Source organism: Eretmochelys imbricata, chromosome 16, assembly GCF_965152235.1.
Source record: "Eretmochelys imbricata isolate rEreImb1 chromosome 16, rEreImb1.hap1, whole genome shotgun sequence".
Classification (NCBI taxonomy): domain Eukaryota; kingdom Metazoa; phylum Chordata; order Testudines; family Cheloniidae; genus Eretmochelys; species Eretmochelys imbricata.
The window spans coordinates 13830068-13849829 of NC_135587.1; the positions used below are offsets into that span (position 1 = coordinate 13830068).

At 46.3% G+C, this 19762-nt stretch overlaps 2 protein-coding genes across 5 annotated transcripts in view; both read left to right on the forward strand.

Moving 5' to 3' along the window:
* The first annotated feature begins 325 nt into the window (after positions 1-325).
* Positions 326-9235, forward strand: NAIF1 (nuclear apoptosis inducing factor 1). 3 transcript variants are annotated; one of them, XR_013348203.1, is made up of 3 exons: positions 326-1355; positions 3652-4193; positions 9153-9235. XR_013348203.1 is itself a non-coding variant. In XM_077836146.1 (2 exons), the coding sequence occupies exons 1-2, from the start codon at positions 845-847 to the stop codon at positions 4122-4124; spliced, it is 984 nt and encodes a 327-aa protein (XP_077692272.1). In that variant the 5' UTR covers positions 326-844; the 3' UTR covers positions 4125-6032. The 3 variants fall into 3 exon arrangements, 1 of the variants encoding a protein (XP_077692272.1); XR_013348202.1 differs by lacking the exon at positions 9153-9235 and adding an exon at positions 5392-6032; XM_077836146.1 differs by lacking the exon at positions 9153-9235 and having other exon boundaries at positions 3652-6032.
* A 5246-nt stretch (positions 9236-14481) lies between these two features.
* EEIG1 (estrogen-induced osteoclastogenesis regulator 1) overlaps positions 14482-19762 on the forward strand; it is a 45589-nt gene continuing 40308 nt past the window's right edge. Inside the window, exons 1-2 of one of the 2 annotated variants that reach the window (XM_077835827.1) lie at positions 14482-14627; positions 15528-16218. In XM_077835827.1, coding sequence (XP_077691953.1) covers positions 16073-16218 — 146 coding nt within the window. In that variant the 5' untranslated portion in view covers positions 14482-14627; positions 15528-16072. Of the gene's footprint in view, positions 14628-15460; positions 16219-19762 lie in introns of both variants that reach the window. The other variant, XM_077835828.1, reaches the window with a different exon arrangement.

Below are 19762 nucleotides of genomic sequence, written 5' to 3' on the forward strand. Positions count from 1 at the left end.
AGGCCCAATGGGCTGAGACGCTGACTGCCTGAGCCCGTATTATATCTTGACAGACAGAGGATGTATCCAATAGTCTGGTAGAACAGAGGGTACTTAACTATGACTGGCAGGAACGGCACCCAATACACTATGGCGGCGGCCCCTGGAGGCGGGAACACCTTTTGACAGGCAGCATGCCTGCCTGCAGCTTGGAATGGTGCTGAGGGAAGGCGGTGCCTACTCCTGACAAGCAGCAACTTTGACCAATAGGATTATGGCGCTGGCGGCGGGAGGTGAGACCCATGTCTGACAGGCAAGCAGGAGGACCAATGGGCCGAGGCAGGAAAGGGGCTGATTCTGGAAGCCATTACGCCACTGCCGCAGGGTGGAGGCCGTTTAGCGGGGCCTGCTGGATGGCCGCGGTACGCAATTTGCGTATCTTTCGCTATTGAAGGGGGTAGCGCCCCAGGGCCCGTGAGGCCCCTTGGGGCCCCCCATTTTTCCTGGCCCTATAGATCACCAGACTCTGTTAGGTCTTCGGGGCCCCTGGGTCCCACCCCTCCTTTGCCTCCGTTAGGCCCCACGTCCCTCTCAGGGCCCCTAGTAGCCCTCCTCCACCCCTCTCTGGTCCCCCCCCCCGGTCCTCTAAGGTCTCCTGCCCTTCCAGGCTCCTCTAGGGCCCTTTTGGGCCCCCAGCTCCCTGTCAGGCCCCCAGCCCCCATTCCTCTCAGGCCTCCTGCCCTTCCAACCCCCTCTAGGGCACTTTGCCCCCCTCCCCCTACCCCCTGTCAGACCTTCTGAGCTCCCATCTCCCCCGCAGGAGTGGCTCCCCCCAGCCCCATCTCACCCTCAGCCCCGTGACCCCATGGCAATGGCATCGCCCCTGCCCCCCCCAGCGAAGAAGCGTAAGATGAACTTCTCGGAGCGGGAGGTGGAGATCATCGTGGAGGAGCTGGAGCGGGGCAAGCACCTGCTCATCAACCACTTCAACGCAGGGGTCCCGCTGGCCACCAAGGCCGCCGCCTGGCACGACATCTTGCGCCGCGTCAACGCCGTGGCCACCTGCCGCCGCGAGCTGCCGGAGGTCAAGAAGAAGTGGTCAGACCTCAAGACTGAGGTGCGGCGCAAGGTGGCGCAGGTCCGGGCTGCTATGGAAGGAGGTGGTATAGGGCAGGATGGAGCTGGCGAGGGCCAGGATGGCGAGGACCCTACTGGTGCCACAGCCACCCCTGTCATACTCACCCCCATGCAACAGCGCATCTGCAACCTGCTGGGAGAAGCCACCATCATCAGTCTGCCTACTGGGGACTGCACTGCCGGGGATGGTGCTGAGATACCCATCGCAGCCTCCACCACCACTGTCACCCTGACCCAGAGTGAGTGCTGCCCTGATGAAGGTGCTGGATCAGAAGGCCATACAGGGGTCCCTGCAATTATCCCATGAATAGTGAGAAGGGGCCCTGCTACCCATGCGGAGCAGCCCCCATTCCTCAAAAGGGCAGCAAAATGAAACCGTGGCATCTTTTACAATATAGTGAAAATGGCACCCCTATAAGCCCTGGTGCTATAGAGGCACAGGATATGCAGGTACTGAAAGCCACCCCTGTTTGACAGCAAGGTCAGTCTTAAGAGCAAGGAAGCCAAACAGCCTTTTGGGGACTTGGCATCCCAATGCACCTTTGCAACAAACAGGCTGCCCCAGCCTCCCTCTGGAGGATAACTATAAGGCTGTATCATAGGATGGTTAGTAGCTATGCATAGTTGTATGTGGTTAAAGCTGATTCAGGCTTATGAGTGGGGTAACAAATTATAAAAGGGAGCAAAGATGGATTAAGGGGGCTTAGTAGAGAAAGGAAGAACTTGAAAACTGAGCTTTCTAGACCAGAATAAAAGCTCACAGAACATGGTTATCTGCACAGATATCTATCTTATGCTTTCCTTCCCATTGAATGGATCCTCATGCTGTTCAGTCAGGATGGAGCAAAATAGGAAACTACAGAGACCTCTGGCTATATATATTTGTTAAGCTAGTTTATACAGAGCTTTTTTGATGTTTAGATGTTCAGAGATCTGCTAGTTGAAACAGCAGCACCTAGCTGTTTTGACACTGTGATGAATAAGTGAAACCTATTTTGTCGTGCAACGGCTGAGATTAATAGATTTGTCTTCTGTGGCTATTCCCAGCGCTTCCTCCATCCCCCACCCCCTTGTGAGTTACGGAAGATGGAAGTACATTTCTATTCCTTCTGTCTTTAGAAACCTATTTCTGGGTCTGTGGAGATGTTCTAATGGATACTTGAGCAGTCAAAGGCATTCTGACCAATGCCATTTCATCTCTTACTTGTCCTTTGTGTCCATTTATTAATGTCGCTTGGACAGCTCCTCTTGAACTGGGGGTTGAGAAGTGGTGTATCTAGGTATATACTGTAGTATTCCCTACGCTTTTTGACCCTGCACTGTACAGGCCTGGGGACAGATCCAGATCAGGAAAGATCAGTCTTCTGTAGGACTAGCTTTCTTCTTTAGTGTTCTACATGCACATACTTCTCTGTTTTCTCCTTAGGCAGGCACTAAAGCAGGGGTGGGCAAACTTTTTGGCCTGAGAGCCACATCTGGGTATGGAAATTGTATGGCAGGCCATGAATGCTCACGAAATTGAGGTTGGGGTGTGGGAGGGGGTGAGGGCTCTGGCTGGGGGTGCAGGCTCTGGGGTGGGGCCAGAAATGAGGAGTTCAGGGTGTGGGAGGAGGCTCTGGGCTGGGGCAGGGGTTTAGGGTGCGGGGGAGAGTGAGGGCTCCGGCTCTGGGGTGGGGCTGGGGATGAAGGGTTTGGGGTGCAGGAGGGTGCTCCAGGCTGGGACCGAGGGGCTCAGAGGGCGCGAGGGGGGATCACGGCTGGAGCAGAGGGTTGGGGTGCGGAAGGAGGTCGGGTGCAGGCTCTGGGCGGTGCTTACCTCAAGCAGCTCCTGGAAGCAGCAGCATGTCCCTCCTTCAGCTCCTACGCAGAAGCGCGGCCAGGCAGCTTTGCGTGCTGCCCCGTCCGCAGGCGCCGCCCCTGCAGCTCCCATTGGCCACGGTTCCCAGCCAATGGGAGCTGTGGGGGCGGCGCTTGGGGCGGGGGCAGCACGCGGAGCCGTTTGGCTGCTCCTACGTGTAGGAGGTGGAGTGGGGACATGCCTTTGCTTCTGGGAGCAGCATGGATCAGGGCAAGCCCCAGACCCTGCTCCCCAGCAGGAGCTAAAGGGACAGACGTTTTAATCTGTTTTAATCTGACATGGCCTGCGAGCCGTAGTTTGCCCACCCCTGCACTAAACCCCTGGCACTTACATTTGTTAGTGGTGTTCTATAGACCAGTGGTTCTCAACCAGGGGTCCAAGGCCCCCTGGGAGGCCACAGGCAGGTTTCGGGGGGCTGCCAAGTGGGGCCAGCATTAGACTCACCGGGGCCCTGGGCAGAAAGCCAAAGCCTGAGCAATGTAGTTTTGTGGAGGCTCCTGTGGCTTGGGGCCCCAGGCAGTTGCCCTGTTGCTACCCTGTTATTGTGACACAGGTGGGGCCATGGAGTTTTTATAGCATATTGGGGGGGCCTCACAAAGAAAAAGGTTGAGAACCCCTGCTGTAGACATTCACCCAAAGAGCTGCAGCCTCTGACTTCTCTTTTCATTTGTGCCTAGTTCCTGCAGAGACAACTTACCATAGTCTGGAGGATGGAGTGGTGGAGTACTGCACGACAGAGGCTCCCACAACTGTTACTGCTGAAGCACCCTTGGAGATGATGGCACATCAAGCTGAGGCATCCATGAAACCCCAGGAGCTGAAGAGCCGAATTGCCCTAAATTCAGCCAAGCTCCTGCAGGAGCAGCGAGTGACCAACCTACATGTGAAGGAGATCGCCCAGCACTTGGAACAGCAAAATGACCTGCTGCAGATGATCCGTCGCTCTCAGGAGGTGCAGGCATGCGCACAAGAGCGTCAGGCGCAGGCTATGGAAGGGACCCAGGCTGCTCTGAGTGCCCTCATCCAGATCTTACGCCCCATGATCAAGGACTTCCGTCGATTCCTGCAAAGTAATACACCCAATCCTTCAGTAACTGCTGACCCCAGCCATGTGGCCCAGAATGGGCAACAAGATGGCATCATCCAATGAAATAGGGACCGACTGGACTCTTCTCTCAAAAGAGCTACATTTGCTGCTGTTGGACACACTGGGTCAGAGGTAGGAGGGACAAGATCTTCTCTTGTCATTGTGGATTGGTTGAGTTCCCGTCCTCTGGGGTCAAAAGCTGTTCCTGGACAGCATCTTTTTCTGTGATAATCCTACACTATCTGCTTCTGTGGACTCAACATCCAGGATGGCAGCCAGGATGTGTGATTAAACTTGGACGTTAGTGTTGTTGGATTTGGTTTTTTTTTTTTTTTTTTTAAAGAAAAATATTTTTTCCATATAGATTTCTAAAAAGACAATTATTTTTATTTCTATCTTAAAAAAACGACACCTCTTCCCAAGACATACAGCCTTTAACTGGCTTCTAACACACGGAGTGTCTTGCAGGCATGGCTCATCTTTGAAGGTGCCCAGATAGTACAGAGAAGCTAATGCAGTCCAGTCTCTTGCTGGACATTTGTAGAGTAATAATATGGTACCTGAGGTGGTGTAGCCACATCTCTGTGCTGGAGGTTTGTGGATGCTGCTCTCTAAGGTCAGCCCTGTACAGAGGACCTGCACAAGGCCTGTCGACAACCTAAATCCCACGGAAGTCCCACTTTAGCTCTCAAAACAGTGGTGCATAGACCTCATGCTGGCCTTCTGCACCGTGGGGAATTTCATCCAAACCTAGCAGAGGTGTTTTTACATGTGTATTAAATGTCTCTTAGTACTTAAGAGAATGAATAAATATGAATTTCATTCGGGTAGGTTTACATACAGATGAAACCAGTGGACTAGGTACTGCAGTATAGTTTGAAATCTGTACAGTATGTTGCCACAACAAGGTGGGGAAAATATGGAGTTTTCAGCAGAGCCATAAATCTAAAAGTCTTTGCTTGTGTGAGTTTGTCAACTACTTGCTATTTCAACAGTGTGGGAGGGAGGTTGGTTTTTGTTTACAGTTTGTCATTTATTTTGTATTTTTAAGGCATTAGAAACAAATTCTGTTGTCTTTAGTCAATATACAGTTGACTTCAGCAGGCATTTTGACTGCCTAAGGGCTATGGGATTTGGCCCCAAACCTTTTTCTTAAGATTATATTGGGAAAAAAATGATCCTTCACACCTACTACCCTTCCTCCTTTTTGAGCTGTTCTGGCTTTTGGGGCCCGGAACTAAGTAAGAGCAGTTAGGCAGTTGACTTGATAGTGTGAATGTGGTTGTTATAGATATGCACCAACTTCATAAATGAATTTTTTTTATTTCAGATGAAAAGCTTCACCTCAACATGTGTAGAAGATGATTGATTTGTTTAAAAAAATAATAATTTTATTGTTAATGTCTTCCTCTTGCCCCCCCCCCACTTGCAGAACCAATGAGTCAAAATTACGGATTAATACTTGCCAAATATTACTGTTAAAATTTAACTTTATAAAGCTGAGTTAAGTTTGCTGTTGAACTCTCTGTAGGGCTGAGAAGCAGTGAGCTGAAATTCATGATGGAATGAATGTGCACAATTAAATTATAAACCCCTGAATATATCTTTCTATGATGGAAATATTGATGGGGCCCTTAACCGACCAGTACGTGGGATATTGCTATATTTAATACCCTTTATTTTATTGGTAGTTCAACTGTCTCTTGGAAGGAGGAGGAAGGGATAATGAACAGTGTTTTTTGAAAGCTTTGACCCATGGAAGATCCTTCACCCATTCATTCAGTCTTCCGCTCCTGAGTCAGAAAAGCACCATCACTGGCTTTCCCACCTTGTTCACCATCTAACCACATCAGTACAATTTTCTTGGCTTGTTTCTCTCAAACCCTGTGGAATCAAATCAATGACTCAGTTGCAGTTTATTTTTAAAACAGACACTGCATCATATCTGTTTGGTTTTACGTCACTTGTGAATATGAATACCAATATGAATTTTTAATAAAAATGATTTTTTTTGGTAAATCGCTCTCAGTATTTTCCATAGGGAAAAAAATATGACACAAGGCAGAAAAGGACTCAAAAGTTGGGAAATACCAAAGTTAAGCAAAAAGAAAAGGAGTACTTGTGGCACCTTAGAGACTAACAAATTTATTTGAGCATAAGCTTTCGTGAGGTGAGCTGTAGCTCATGAAAGCTTATGCTCAAATAAATTTGTTAGTCTCTAAGGTGCCACAAATACTCCTTTTCTTTTTTGCGAATACAGACTAACACGGCTGCTACTCTGAAACCAAAGTTAAGGTTGCACGTTCCTTTCAGCAACTTTAACTCTGTCCCCTTGGACACATGCTTCATGATATCGTATTTAGCTGCTTGATCACATTCTGTTTCTCAAATAATATCAATACTTTCTGCAATCTTGTCTTGCAGTAGTGATTACTACTCTGTTTATGACAGGTTTCAGAGTAACAGCCGTGTTAGTCTGTATTCGCAAAAAGAAAAGGAGTACTTGTGGCACCTTAGAGACTAACCAATTTATTTGAGCATGAGCTTTCGTGAGCTACAGCTCACGGGTGCTACATTGCATCCGATGAAGTGAGCTGTAGCTCACGAAAGCTCATGCTCAAATAAATTGGTTAGTCTCTAAGGTGCCACAAGTATTCCTTTTCTTTCTGTTTATGACAGACAACGATGACTCATGAAAATCACATTGTATTCATCTGCCATGAGCTGGATGCAGTGTAACATCCTAGAATAATAAAGGACAAAGTGCTGGCATTTATAAGGCTTTAGAATTGACTTACATTAACTTTTTCAATGACTGCAGCCCAAGAAGTGGTTTCTGTAATGCATCTTACTGCAAATAGTTACTACAGGTAGTTGAATGCCTGGCACTTGGAAACACCAATTTGTATGTCAGGGAGAAATATTGTGCTAACACAAATCAATAGCATTCAAATGTAAATTGTGTACATAAATTCTCACTCATGAAAAAACTGCAGCAATATTTTAAATATAGTACAAGCTGCCTGCCTAGAGCGCAACCATTGATCATTGATTGGTTCAGTGGAGCCCTATGAGGAATAAAGAAAAAAATAGTGCACTCAGGCTGAAAACTAGATAGTAAAGGGAAACATCACAAGAAGGTATCCCAACTGTGGTTTAGGGGAGAAGAGGGTGTTATACTGATTGAACACAAAAATAGTGCCCAAATGGGACAGAAAATAAGAAGCAAAGTATCCAGGATGCTGATCTATGCCCCAAGCCTGCTGCTCTTCGTTGGAACTGGAGAGTTCAGTAGCAAGCTGCCTGGACTGAGGACAGCCATTCAGGAATGTACCAGGCAAGGGTGTTCTTCTCCAACAGGACACAGCAGATGTGAAAGAGTATCCTACAAATGTGATTTGAGGATCTGTAGCGTAAATCACCAAAGCTAGGAAACAATGCTATAGAGTAAACACTACTGGGAATTCTGGTTTGTCAGTGGTATATAGCACACATTTCAAGTGTTGGAGGTTTAGGAGATAAACCTTGAAGTGGTCTCTGGTCCATCAGAGGCCATTCCAGATTGGCCAGGTTGCTTTACGTGTGCCAGTCTACCCCTGGAGCAAATATATAGTTTTAAAGGTGTTCAGCTGGCTGGTGATGTACACTCAGAATTCATTTCAATTCTCTCCTGCAGATGGCACCATATAACAGAATGGAGAAATTGCTGCAGCTGATAACATGGCCAGGCATTCCACTGAGATCTTAGTTCAGCCATGAGCAATCAATTATTAATATATATGTTTTAAACCCTACAGCTGGAAAGCCCTACAGTTGCACTGGCAGGGAGACATACCAGACTGATCTAAAAAGTCTCCCCAATCTCTATCTCCTATGATTCTATTTGCTCCTCTCACAATTCTCTCTCTCCTTTTTGAGGCTGACTGACAAGCTGAAAAGAAATGCAGCATAGCAGAGGGGGGAAAAAAGCCCTGTGTCCAAACAAAAGACAGGTTGGCTGAGAATGCAAAACAACATACCCTTCCAGCAAAAACAGACAAAGAACTTGAACATTTGGAACTCCCTTTTTTGATGTGCTTGCTAATGAACAGTATTTCTAGTAAACAAGTTTACTACAGAATAAAAGGGACAGACAAGATATAAAGACAGATCAGTTATGCATTTACAAGCAAAGGGATGGAAATCAAAGTTTTTGATAAGCATAGCACATGATATGTCTGTATCCCCTGTATATCCGGTGTGCATGTAAGTTACTTTATAGGTTTGGTAGCTACTAACTGGCAAAGTGATAAGAAAGGTTCAAAATGATCATGATTTGAATCTTTGTCTAATTTTTTTCCCTGCAGTATATTTTTTAAAGCTTTACTGTCAAGCCTATTTTGGCCAAATTAATCTGTGATGTAACTGCACAAGAAGTGAGATCAAGGCTGAATTTGGCCTGTTGTGTTGAGCTAGGTATGAAAGTCTAAGTATTTCAGGCCCTTCCATTTTTGCATGACACTCTTGAAAATAACTGGCAGGAGACTGGTAAATAAATGATCAATTGCACTTTATGGCTGCCAATAAAACAAGTTCAGTAAAGGTTTCCCTCGCCTATAACCTCTGAGACACATGGCCACTTGAGTCCCAGTCCTGAAAGGTGATCCACACAGGCAGACCCCGTGCCTGTGCAGAACTTCATTAACATCAGTGAGACTCCATATGGGCATAAGGATCTGCCCATATGGATCAGGATCAGGATGTGGGTTAGGACAGGAAGGTCTGGGTTGCTTTCCCCTCTCAGGTAAATCTCTTTCTTCCCTGAGCTCCCTTTTAATAGACAAGGCTGTTGCCTTCTTCCTCACAGCAATGTCTGGTGATTAGCTTCTAAAGTGTTATTTTCTTAAACTCCATGTATTATAAGCGAGATAGCAAGGCTTAATGTTAGCTGGGATACCAGGGGACTGCAGACCAGGTCTGAGGCAGGTCAGTTAAAGAAAGGCGGTAAATGAGAAAGAAGGTAAAGACAGGACCAAGGCTTAAGTAGTTAGGAGTTAAGCATTGTCTATCTCCACCTGGAGTATTTTTATATACATTTCTTGCTCTTTTCAGAGTACTTGTAACTGATGCTGTAAAGCACACATCTCAGCCATGAGGCACCCCTTCTCAGCATCCTAAAGGGACACAAAAAAGAGAAGACAACCACTAGAGAAGCAAAACAAGTACACAATCAACAAAAGAAGAGAGAAAAACTATACAACCACATATTAAATCATCAAAAGAATAACAGTAATTAAAAACACAAGCTCCTTGCCCTCTCAGGCACCATCCAAAGGTGGCAGTGCTCTCCGTAACAGACAGTGGACAGACAGACCCCGAGTTGATCTGATAGTGGCTGGAGGAAAGGTAGAGAAGAAGAGGAAGAGGGGATCTGGTGACTGCTATGATAGCATCAGCAGGTGAGTGTGATGGGTATAGCTCCTACCCCTTGCAGCACATGCACAGCTCCTTGTGCAAGACAGAACCATTTGCAGCACCCCTGGAACAAATAAAAATGTGAATAGGTGTAAATAGATGTTTTGTGCCATGGTTGTCATGCACCTGCTTGTGTGAGACTCCCAGGAGCAGTGCCAGGAACTGTAGGATGGATGCAAAACTCCACAGCTAGTGTGAATGCCCCACACTATTGCAGTGTGCTATAAACATAAGACTGTATTTTATAAACAAGACAAAGGCTTCAGGCACGGCAGATACAAGTTGGAATACGTCAGAAGGAGAAAACTAAGGCCATTCTTTTCTGTTGATGTGCATCCCAGAAACAAAGGCGATTCCTATGAGCTACTTAACATACCAAAGACACTTAAGGGAAGATATTGAGACCAGTAAATAAGAAATGTCAGGCAGCTGGAGATTTGGGATTGTCCATGGGCTCAGAGAAAGGAATACACTGATTCCAGATTGTTATGCTCCCTTTTACCCATAACTAGTGTCCCAAGTCCCTTCGAACCAGGAGCATACCACTCAGGCTTAGCTGCATTCCCAGTGTGTAGCTTTTATGAACTTGGCTGGTAAGGTAAGCGTGAAATCAATTCATGGCCCTTTATTATCATAAATACTATTAACATACAGAGCTAATCAAAAATACAAGCAGATCAAAGAGGAGCTCACAGTCTGCTATTAAGTTAAGCTGAGAAGATACAAGCTTAAAGTAACTCAGTAACACAGGATAATCCTACCTAATGAGGCTTGGCATACATTTTCCTTTGCACCACTCCCAGTAGCTCTCCAACTCCTGAGCTCTATAAATGGGGTGCATCTCTCTGCAGTAACTTGACACTGAGGCGTCCTCTGCACTATGCTGTTGCAGCTTGCACTGGTGATGCAAGGTGCAACAATGCAGTGTATTCCCACTAGCCATCCTAGTGTGGGGTCACTACTGTCCCACACGGAGCTCTCTGCAAGCATTGGAGAAGCAGTGCAGGTACCTATCCCACAGTATCTGGTATGGCTACCTAAAGCAGGTGCATTGTAGGCATAATCAATATTTGGCAGCAGTATGAAGAATACATTTATACAGCAAAATTAATTTAGTGGTAACAGTTATATTCTTTGTACGATAACATGGAAAACTCATTAAAACTATTATAACTGTAGTTATAAGCTGTACTGGAACAGGTCCATTACTATGCTTATATTGTAACAATGACTGTATATAATTTGGTTTCCAAGTCTTCAGTGTTTGGCTGAAAGTGTTTTCCAGAGGAGGAAACTATCTATTTTACAAGGCTTGGTGATATACTGATTGGAGACTCCCAGTCTAAGTAATAGGACTAAATGGATCCCCAAATGCTTTGCACACTTTACTGACCATATCTATCTATCTAATCTCATTTCACCCAGCCCAGCCCCCTTAAAATTTATCTCACCTCACTTTATCCTTGCTTTTTCACTATCTCCCTCAATCCTTTTCCCTCTTCTCCCCCTCCCCCAAAATATATTTCTGTCTCTTAAAATTATTTCCTGCCTGTACCTGTAATCATTGGTAGCCGTTACTTGGCAACTTCACAGCTACTTGTTCTGCTTGAATTCACTCTCCATTTCCTCACTTTTATATCCTGCTACCCAGTGCACTCTATTATACACCTCCATAATTATGAACACGTCCATTAGGTCACCTCCAAACTTCCTGTCTGACCAGAACAAGCTGATGTAGCATATTCTTCAGAGCAATCATATTTTCCAAAAGGGATCAGAGCTAGATACTGTTCACTGGATTAGGTGTAACCAGGGTTCTGTACAAAACCAATCTAATTCCTCTGATATATAATCGTTTTTGAGGAAGAAAGAGGAGCTCAGGTTTTTAAAAAGGATGGAGCCAGGCAATCAGGGACGTAAAAAGTATGGGCCAGAGCCTGAACAGCTGGGGATTCCTTCAGTGTGATGAAATCAAGGAGTGGTGTGTAGAAATACCAAAGCCAGCTATACAAACCCCTCCCCTCTGAATAAGAGGTATCTCAGGAAGAGGATCGTGTCCAAAACGTAGTATGCTCTATGGGGTGGTTAAAAACAAACACAATTTTGGGCAGCCTGGAGGCTGCTCTATCTTGTGTGTTGGACCAAATCAAACCCTGGCTTTCCTCAGGCCTGGGAGGAGGGAAAGGTCACCTTTACCCCTGGCCCACCCTTTCTCGGGTCCTTAGCTGAACAAAGCATAGACAGACCTGAAGATCTGGTTCAGCTTAATCTCTGAGATCACTCCCTTAATATATATGGGTTTACCCTACATATAAATTTGATCCAAAGTGAGCAATTTTGACCTGCACCCTGAAAGTAATGTGCTATCTGTGGAGCTGAGCATGGGGTGATCTAGCCATGCTGCTCCTGACTTCTGGGAACATGGGGAGCAGGATTTTGCACCTGCTTGAGTCTAAAGAGCTAAGGACTTGGAGATGCTATACACTTTCATTATAATCCCTATGATATCTTCATGGAACTCACTAGTTAATTACATCTTTACTCATCAGTACACCCTAAATCATGCTTCCCTAATTACTGGCCCTTTGAAGATTCTAATTTATCAAGACAAAAATGTGCAGTAAAAATACAGAAATACCAACATGGAGAGTTTCAGAATAATAAAGAATCTGTGTCCCAAGAGTTTAATCCCAGTTTTATGACACTTCCTTTGTTAGAGAGACATATATCCCTGAGAATCCAACTACAGTTGTTATATTGCAGACTGTTCAGCAATTCTCTGGGCATTTTTCCAAGTTAATTTATTTTCAACGTCAGGCACATTATTCAATTAATTATAAAGCAAACATTGAGGTTTTCAAGAGATGTTTCTGACAAAGCTGTAGAGTAAATATGCGTGAGAACAGCAGGGCTTAAAATCTCTGTAAATTTTAACATCCAGCCCTGTTGCTATAAACAAAGGAGATAAGTCCTTAGGGGAGTTATTGATGAGTGAATCACAATAGATATCCCTAGTGGCCTACTAAAGGGACGATTAATCCTTTCTCTAGCGATGAAAGTGGATACACCATACTTCTGACAGTGGATCTTACAGAAAGCATGCAAAAGGAGAGGTGACCTTGAAACACTTCCAAAATTCTACAAGGACCTCCACACCTTTCACAGCTTGGCAGATTTAAAATGTCCAGCAGATTTGACTCTTCACCATGGCATTTCTATTAAATCAAGGAATAGGAGGTGGAAAGAGTTAATATCCACCAACGCCTGGTTGCCCTTGTAAGCACAAGACATCAATTTACAGGGTATGGGATACAACCCCTTAATCTTAAAAAAGGTTCCCCCCTGCTCAAGGCTGTGCTGAAAAGTTAACCACCTCCATCACGCTCACCTCATAGGCGCCTGCCAAGAGGCCGGGAGGAAAACAATTAATTCCTGACCCTGAATTTGACAATCAGTTTAACCCTGTGTGTGTGAGCAAGAATCAGCATGGCAAAGTGTTCACCCTAATCAGACCTGAAGATATCACTGGGTCCAAGTACGTTTCCATGTGCTTTTTCTGTCACTGAAAAAATATTTCATACTGGAGGGGAAATAATTTAATAGTTCTTGGTATTGTCAGCATTAGTGATTAGAGGCAGTGATTCTAGATGTTTAATAGGAGCAATGGGAGACTGGCAATGGGAGCCAGGACTCCTGGGTTTTCATCCTGTCTCTGCCAGACTTGCTGTATGACACTGGGCAAGTCACCTCCCTTCTCTAGGCCTCAGTTTCTCTATCGCTGCTATGTGGGTAATGTTCCTGATTCTAGAAGGCCCTTAAGCACATCCCTAACATCAAGTCCATAAGTCCCAATGATGATTGTAAGCCCTTTGGGACCGGGACCATCTTTTTGTTCTCTTTGTACTGGTCCTAGCACAATTGGGACTTGGGCCATGACTGGACCGCCTAGGCATTACCACAATACAAACAGATAAATAAATAGTAATATAAATGATTTACATGCTTGAAGTTAGGAATGTGCTGAAGGACCTTCCTGAATCCAGGCCAATAGTAATCAATGGGATCAGAGAGCTGTGTGAATTAAGGGCTCGGGGCAGACGTAGAGTGCTATGGAAGGGCTAAGTATAAGTGTTATTGTCATCACCAATAAGTTATCACAAGCCTCGTGATATTTGATGGTTTTCTTTAAAGACCTAGGCCCACGTCCTCTCAAGTATTTAGGTGAAATCAGTGGGAGTTAGGCACCATCTCCTGAAGTCATGTGATAAGGCGAGACTCCCAGCTTTCATTTAGAAATAAAAGTAACTTTCTAGCCTTCGTGGCTGCAGAGAAAAGCTAGAAAACATGACACGAATGCACCCCCCGAGTCTCCAACCCCAAAACGCAAACAAAGCCCCACAAGTGTCTAATTGCTTTAAAAATCTTGTGCTTCCTAACCCCATCACGCGATTTTGGGGGCAGCCTGCCTAATGATTACTGAAGGTGTGGTGGTGCTGCCGTGTCCGTTTCCTGCATGGTCCTGTCCCCCTCAGTTTCCCTGACTTGCTCTCCATTTTAGATCTTTTTATTCCCCATCTAACTTTTCTCCCCCTCTTCTCCTGATTCCAGCCCCCTCTCTTCTACCCTTTATCTGCCAGTCAGATTTCCCTCTACCTTTCTTCCCCTCTTCCTCTTTTTCTCTCCCCACCCCCCTCTCCCTCTCCCTCTCGTCTCCTTTTTCCCCCTCCCCTTTCTCTTTCACCTGAATCAAGACGAAAGGGGATGGTTTTTAAGAAGATTGACAGTTACCTCCTCCAATCACTAAGCCCCTAAGCTCTTTCCTTCCTCCCCCTAACCGTGCTGTAGCAGCCAATCCGAACCCAGGGCTAGGAGTTTGTCCCTTTGCCTCTGCCCAATCCGATGGCGCCGCTCTCCCTCCCAGCCCCCGTGAGAAGGAAGGGCTGGGGGGGGGGAATGTTGTCTGGGCTTTCGTATTCTCGAAGCTTGGCGGGCCCGCGGGGGCCTGCCACTCTCTACGCCATTGGCGTGGCGGGCGCACTTGGCGTAGGCGCGCTAGCCGGGGTTGTGGTGCAGGCGGGCGGCGGCGGCGGCTCTGCGGGGCGCGGGCAGAAGGTGAGAGCGGGGCCGGTGGCGGGTCCCGTGGCCGCGCCGTCCATATGCCGCGGGGCGCTCAGCTCACGGTGCAGAGGCGCGGGCGGCCGAGCGGAACCGGGCCGGGAGCCCGAACCGGGCCGTGGCGGGCGGGGGCCGCGGCAGGGTCCGGGCTGCTCCTGCCGCGGTGGCCCCTGGCGAGGCCGCCGTGGGCGGCCGGGAGCGGGCTGGGCTGGTTGCGCGGGGAGGCGGAGGCGGGCAGAGACCGGACTCGGCTCATCGCATGTATCAGAGAAGCCCAGCCCCAGCGTGGCCCGACCCCCTCGTGTAGACAAGGCGCTTGCAGGAGGCTCCCCTTGCAGCCGTGTTTAGTCCCTGGGCTTTCGGCGGGTTGAAGTGGGCACCGTGGTGAAAATGGGTCCGGCCGCATGAACTTGGCTGACGTGAGGACTCGCTCTGGTGCCCCTGACCCGGGGGGGGGGACACGCTTTATTATTCGCGCTAGTTGGAAAAAACGGAGAAGAAAAATTGCAAGTTTCGTGTGTGTGTGGAGAGGGTCAAAATACTGAAACTTCCCGCAGAGCTCTGACTTACCCCCCCCCCCATTTCACCAATATTTCTTCCCGGTTTTTCATCAGGTCAGCTGTTAGACTTGCCTTCCTTTGTACAGTGCTTTGAGATTTATGGATAAAAATGGTTCTAGAACAGATGAGTATTAAACACTTCTTCCAAAATAGAGAGCAACCCAGGGGCAGTAGGCAGAAAAGGGGGAAAGGGATCTCTGAAGCGGGCTAACTGGATTCCTCCTCCTTAGATTGCAGTGAGGTTGAACAGAATCTTATCCACCTAAACAGGTTTCAGAGGAGGAGCCCAGGACTGGCTGGGACTAATTTACTCGTTTCCCTCCCTACTTGACATTAGAGACCTGTTGGAGCAGTAGCAACAGACAGCAGAGACCTGTGTAAAGTAGTCGCACAAGGGGAGGAGACTGAAACCGAGAAGCCTTGAATGTGCAGTCTGCAGACCTAGTATTTCTTCAGACAGACTAGTTCAGGATGACTTCCTATCAGAGATGGTTTCTGAAGGGGGCCTGATGGACACAGAGCACCACAGCCTCTAAACAGGAGAACTGCAGGCAGGGGAGCTCCTGCTGGTCCGGAGCTTGAATTTTTCTCCCTCCTTTTCCTCCTTGGAGATGTTCCAGAGGTTTACTCTGTCCTCTTCCTCCTCACCTGAAGCCTGCCAGGGCAATGATCCCACAGCCAGATCCGACCACCAAAGAGAGAAGAGGATTGTGCATTTAAAGCTGGGCCGTCATTGCAATTGAACTGAAATTTACGCTCTCCTTCTTCCACTCCTGAAATAGCTGCCTGTTCCTCTGTTTATCTGTGTGCATTTTGAGAAGCTCCTTTCTGACTCTGATTTTGTTGTTCTGCGTTCCTGGACTTTTCTCACTGAGCCTGCCCATGGCTTTCCTGATGAAGAAAAAGAAGTTTAAATTTCAGACCAGTTTCACCCTGGAGGAGCTGACTGCTGTTCCCTTTGTGAATGGTGTTCTGTTCTGCAAAATCAGGCTGCTGGATGGAGGGGACTTTGCTAGTTTGTCTTCCAGGTAAGAGGCTCTGTGTAATTCTCTCTTCTCACCACCCTCAGACTTCTCCTTTCCTGGTTAAACTGTGTTGGACTGAGTTGTTTAGTATGTTGCTAACACTTGCCTGCCTCTTCCACGTGATTTTAATAATCCTGGTGCGTGCAATTTCTCTTCTCCCATCGGGACATAGCCCTGAGTCTGGTCTTTGTTGGCCAGCTCTATGTGTGTGGCCTCTGACCAGAACTGAATTGAATTCTTCAGCTATTTGGAGGTGACATTTCTGAAAGATATTGGGGTCTGATGATAACTTTGGATTACAAGTCTCCCCCCACCCTCCCAAAAAAGAGAAAAAGCTTACACACACTACATATGAAAGAAATAGCCAAACAGTACTTTTGCCTAATGAGAAACTTAACTCAGTAGAAAATTGCATCTAAACTGTTTGCGTGAACCCTGCTCAACTTTTCTCTCCCCGTTTGCTTCTGAATTACTGTCCTTGGTAAGGGTTGAAATAGCTTGCTTTGCATTGCAAATTGCCATGCAAAGGGGCTGCCTGGAAGTTAATGTTGTTAGTTTTAAAACCATGGTTTATCTTCTCGAATGAGTGCTGTTGAACCTCCTGTTTGCTGTAACCTTTTTAATGGAGCGAAACACTCCAGCAATAATGTAATCTGTAACATTTGGACCACTTCTGTAGAATTCTTTTATAAGGCCCCTTTCCCATTGTGGGTTGGCTTGGATTCTCTCTGCCTGCTTGGGGGCTCTTTGTCCCCACTCTCACTACAAACTGCTAATCAAAATCTGTTTTGTTGCCAACTATGCACATTGATTATCACCTCCTGCTATGCAAACACAAATTCCAAAGCAGCCCTGGACTTGCTGTCTTACTGCCTCAGTATGGTTAGGACAGCTTTCAGTTGTTTTCAGAATCTGTTTTTATATTAACCCAAGAGTAATTAATCTTATTTAAAGGTAACTGTTAGTGCCGCTTGGTCTCCAAAGGCTCTTATGGCACTGTATACTGAACGGTGGGAGCTGTTCCATTCTAGGAGAGAGGGTTTTTACTGGCCAACTGTAATCCTTTTCTGCCTTGCAAATATGTATATGTGTGTTTGAGCAACCCTGCAGCAGAGCACCAAGGCCTGATTTTGCAGAAGTGCTGAGCACCCTAACTCCAGGTCATGGGAGCTGCTGCACCTCTGGAAAAGCACACCCTAAGTGAGTTCCTCCCAGGAAAAAGTCTATCAAAATAACTCTTCCTTGCAATTTTCTCCCCTGTTAGATCCCTGGGTTTGGTAGAAGTAGCTTATCTCAGGAATTTTAGCTGTATGTGAGCTCAGGAAGGAATTAACCCCTTTACTTCCTAGATCAGCTCATTCATTAGGAAACTATTCCAGGTGAACTTGGTCTCCCAGACTGGGTTTCAAGCTTCTTCCTGTTGTCCTAGAAAGCAGGTTTCAGGAGTGCAGGTTTGGTGCTACTGCCAGCCTTGTGGGTTGGCATTTTGGGTGGTTTTTTAAGCTGTTTGAGGTTCAGGAGTTTTCTCAGCACGTTCAGGTGCCTGCAGAGAAATCCTCTGTAATTTAAACCAAATGCATACGTTACTGTGACTCTGCTTGATTGCTAATAAATGAGCAAAAGGGGAAGCTGGATGTTGGGTTTGCCTTGTTTCCGCTAGCCTGTCTTTGGTCTAACTGAAAGCATGTGGGAAACCTGTTCCTATTAGAAAAGTTTCTAGGCTCAGTGGTATTAATTCATTTGACCTATTCCAAGACTTAGTCTCTTACAGTCTCTCTAATGGTAAGAAATGGTGATCTAGGAATTTCCAGAAACAGGGTTACCATGTACTGAGGATCCCCAGACTTGCCTTTACTTAGTTTACTGCCTTTTCCATTTACTGTGACCCTTTTAAAATTCTAAAGATTTGGAGAAAGACTGGGGGAATTAAGAGAGATTGTATCCATGTTGAATTGGAAGTTTTGTATGTGACTAAGAATTTAGCTAGAGTCTGTGATTGGTTTTTTGGCTCCAGAACATTTCCAAAAGAGACTGGAATCCAAGGTGCTTGCTGGGGCAAACCATCTGGTGTAACGGAGATTCTTGCTGTGTTGATTATGGTGTGGTACACACCCACGAACAATTTCTAAATGCTGACTGTCATTGGCAATAGAATGTCAGGTACTCCCTTCTACAGAAATTTTTCATGATTGGGCAAGTAGAACAGCTGCCACTGCTCTCCAACCATGACTTTTCCAAAAGGAGAGAGGTGGAAACATCATCTGGGTAAGGAAGCCTGTGTACCATAGGGAAGACTTATAATGGATTTTAAAATTGGTTTAGCTGAACCAATTTTAAAACCTGTAAGGAAATTTCCCAGATTAGGTCAATCTTTGATGTAGAAGGAGCCCTCTTGGGGTTTCAGTGGAAGAATTCCTTCTTTTGGAACATGATCTGCAACAGAGACTCTCTCCTGGTATTTGCCATGGACTTTTAGTTAAGAAACCCATGGACACTAGGGTGAAAGTTTTGGTGAGAGTTCAGGGAGGAAGCATATATGATCAGTCACTCAGTAGCATTAACTGGGTCAGATTGATATGACCAAGCAGTTTAATTACCCAAACTGTGAGTAAAGGAGAAGTTAGGAAGCTTTATTCCCATATCCTAGCAGGATATCTTTGTTCCAACCTGAACTGCATATACATGTTACTGTTCCATACAGTAGAGTTGGATGGAGGCCTCTCCGGGTTGTGGGGCATGCAGATTCCAGCCAGAGAATGTTAACGCCCTGAGGCTGGAACCCCCTCCTTTAACTGAAACTGTAGCCAGTAACAAACCAGCCTATCTAAGAGGGGAAACAGTCCAAAATGCATTGTGACTTAACGCGTTTAGGAATTCAGAATATCCTGGAAAAGCTCCAAGTCCCGTGAGCGCTTCCAGCTGGTTTGGAGTTCTCATTTTCAGAAGTGTGCCCTCTTACGCACACGAGCTGGCTTGGCGGTCCACATTAGGCCTTGGTGATCTTACAGTATGAACTTGCAAGCTGTAAATTCCTTTTCACATTTCCCCCGTAATCAAGTCCTCTCCTAATACAGCCTGGAAGAGTCCTGTGAGGATAAGACTTATCTTATCAATGTCCATTTACAGTGCTCTGGCAGAATGACCGGCTATTGTTCTGTGTTGGTTGAGTGCTGTTTAGTTGGAGTACAGAACCTGGTGTTCATGAAAGCACTGTTTTTTAGAGCCAAGCGTAGGGCAAACAGGTGCTCTGCACGTTTTCCCACACAGCTCTACCAATATACCTCTCAGGTATATACTTCTAATTAAGGTATTTAAAAATCGCCTATCACCATTGTATCAGACTGCCTCCCAAGTATTCAAAATAGAAATGAAGAGCAGGGCACCAACATGATGTATTCATGGTCACTGGTCTTTCTAAGCAGGTCAGCTGCTGCATTCTCCCCCCGCCAGCTTTTCCAGGGTGTGTACCTTCCATCTTCAGTGTTGCAATGGCCTAATCTAGAGATCTCAAATGCATAGATCACCACAGCCCACTCTCTCTTCGATA

What these genes read in the sequence shown, in the direction of transcription:
- NAIF1 (XM_077836146.1), top strand. Translation starts at nt 845, where the DNA reads ATGGCAATGGCATCGCCCCTGCCCCCCCCAGCGAAGAAGCGTAAGATG. An exon ending in CACTGTCACCCTGACCCAGA is followed by an intron (nt 1,356 to 3,651) that starts GTGAGTGCTGCC and finishes ATTTGTGCCTAG; the next exon opens with TTCCTGCAGAGACAACTTAC.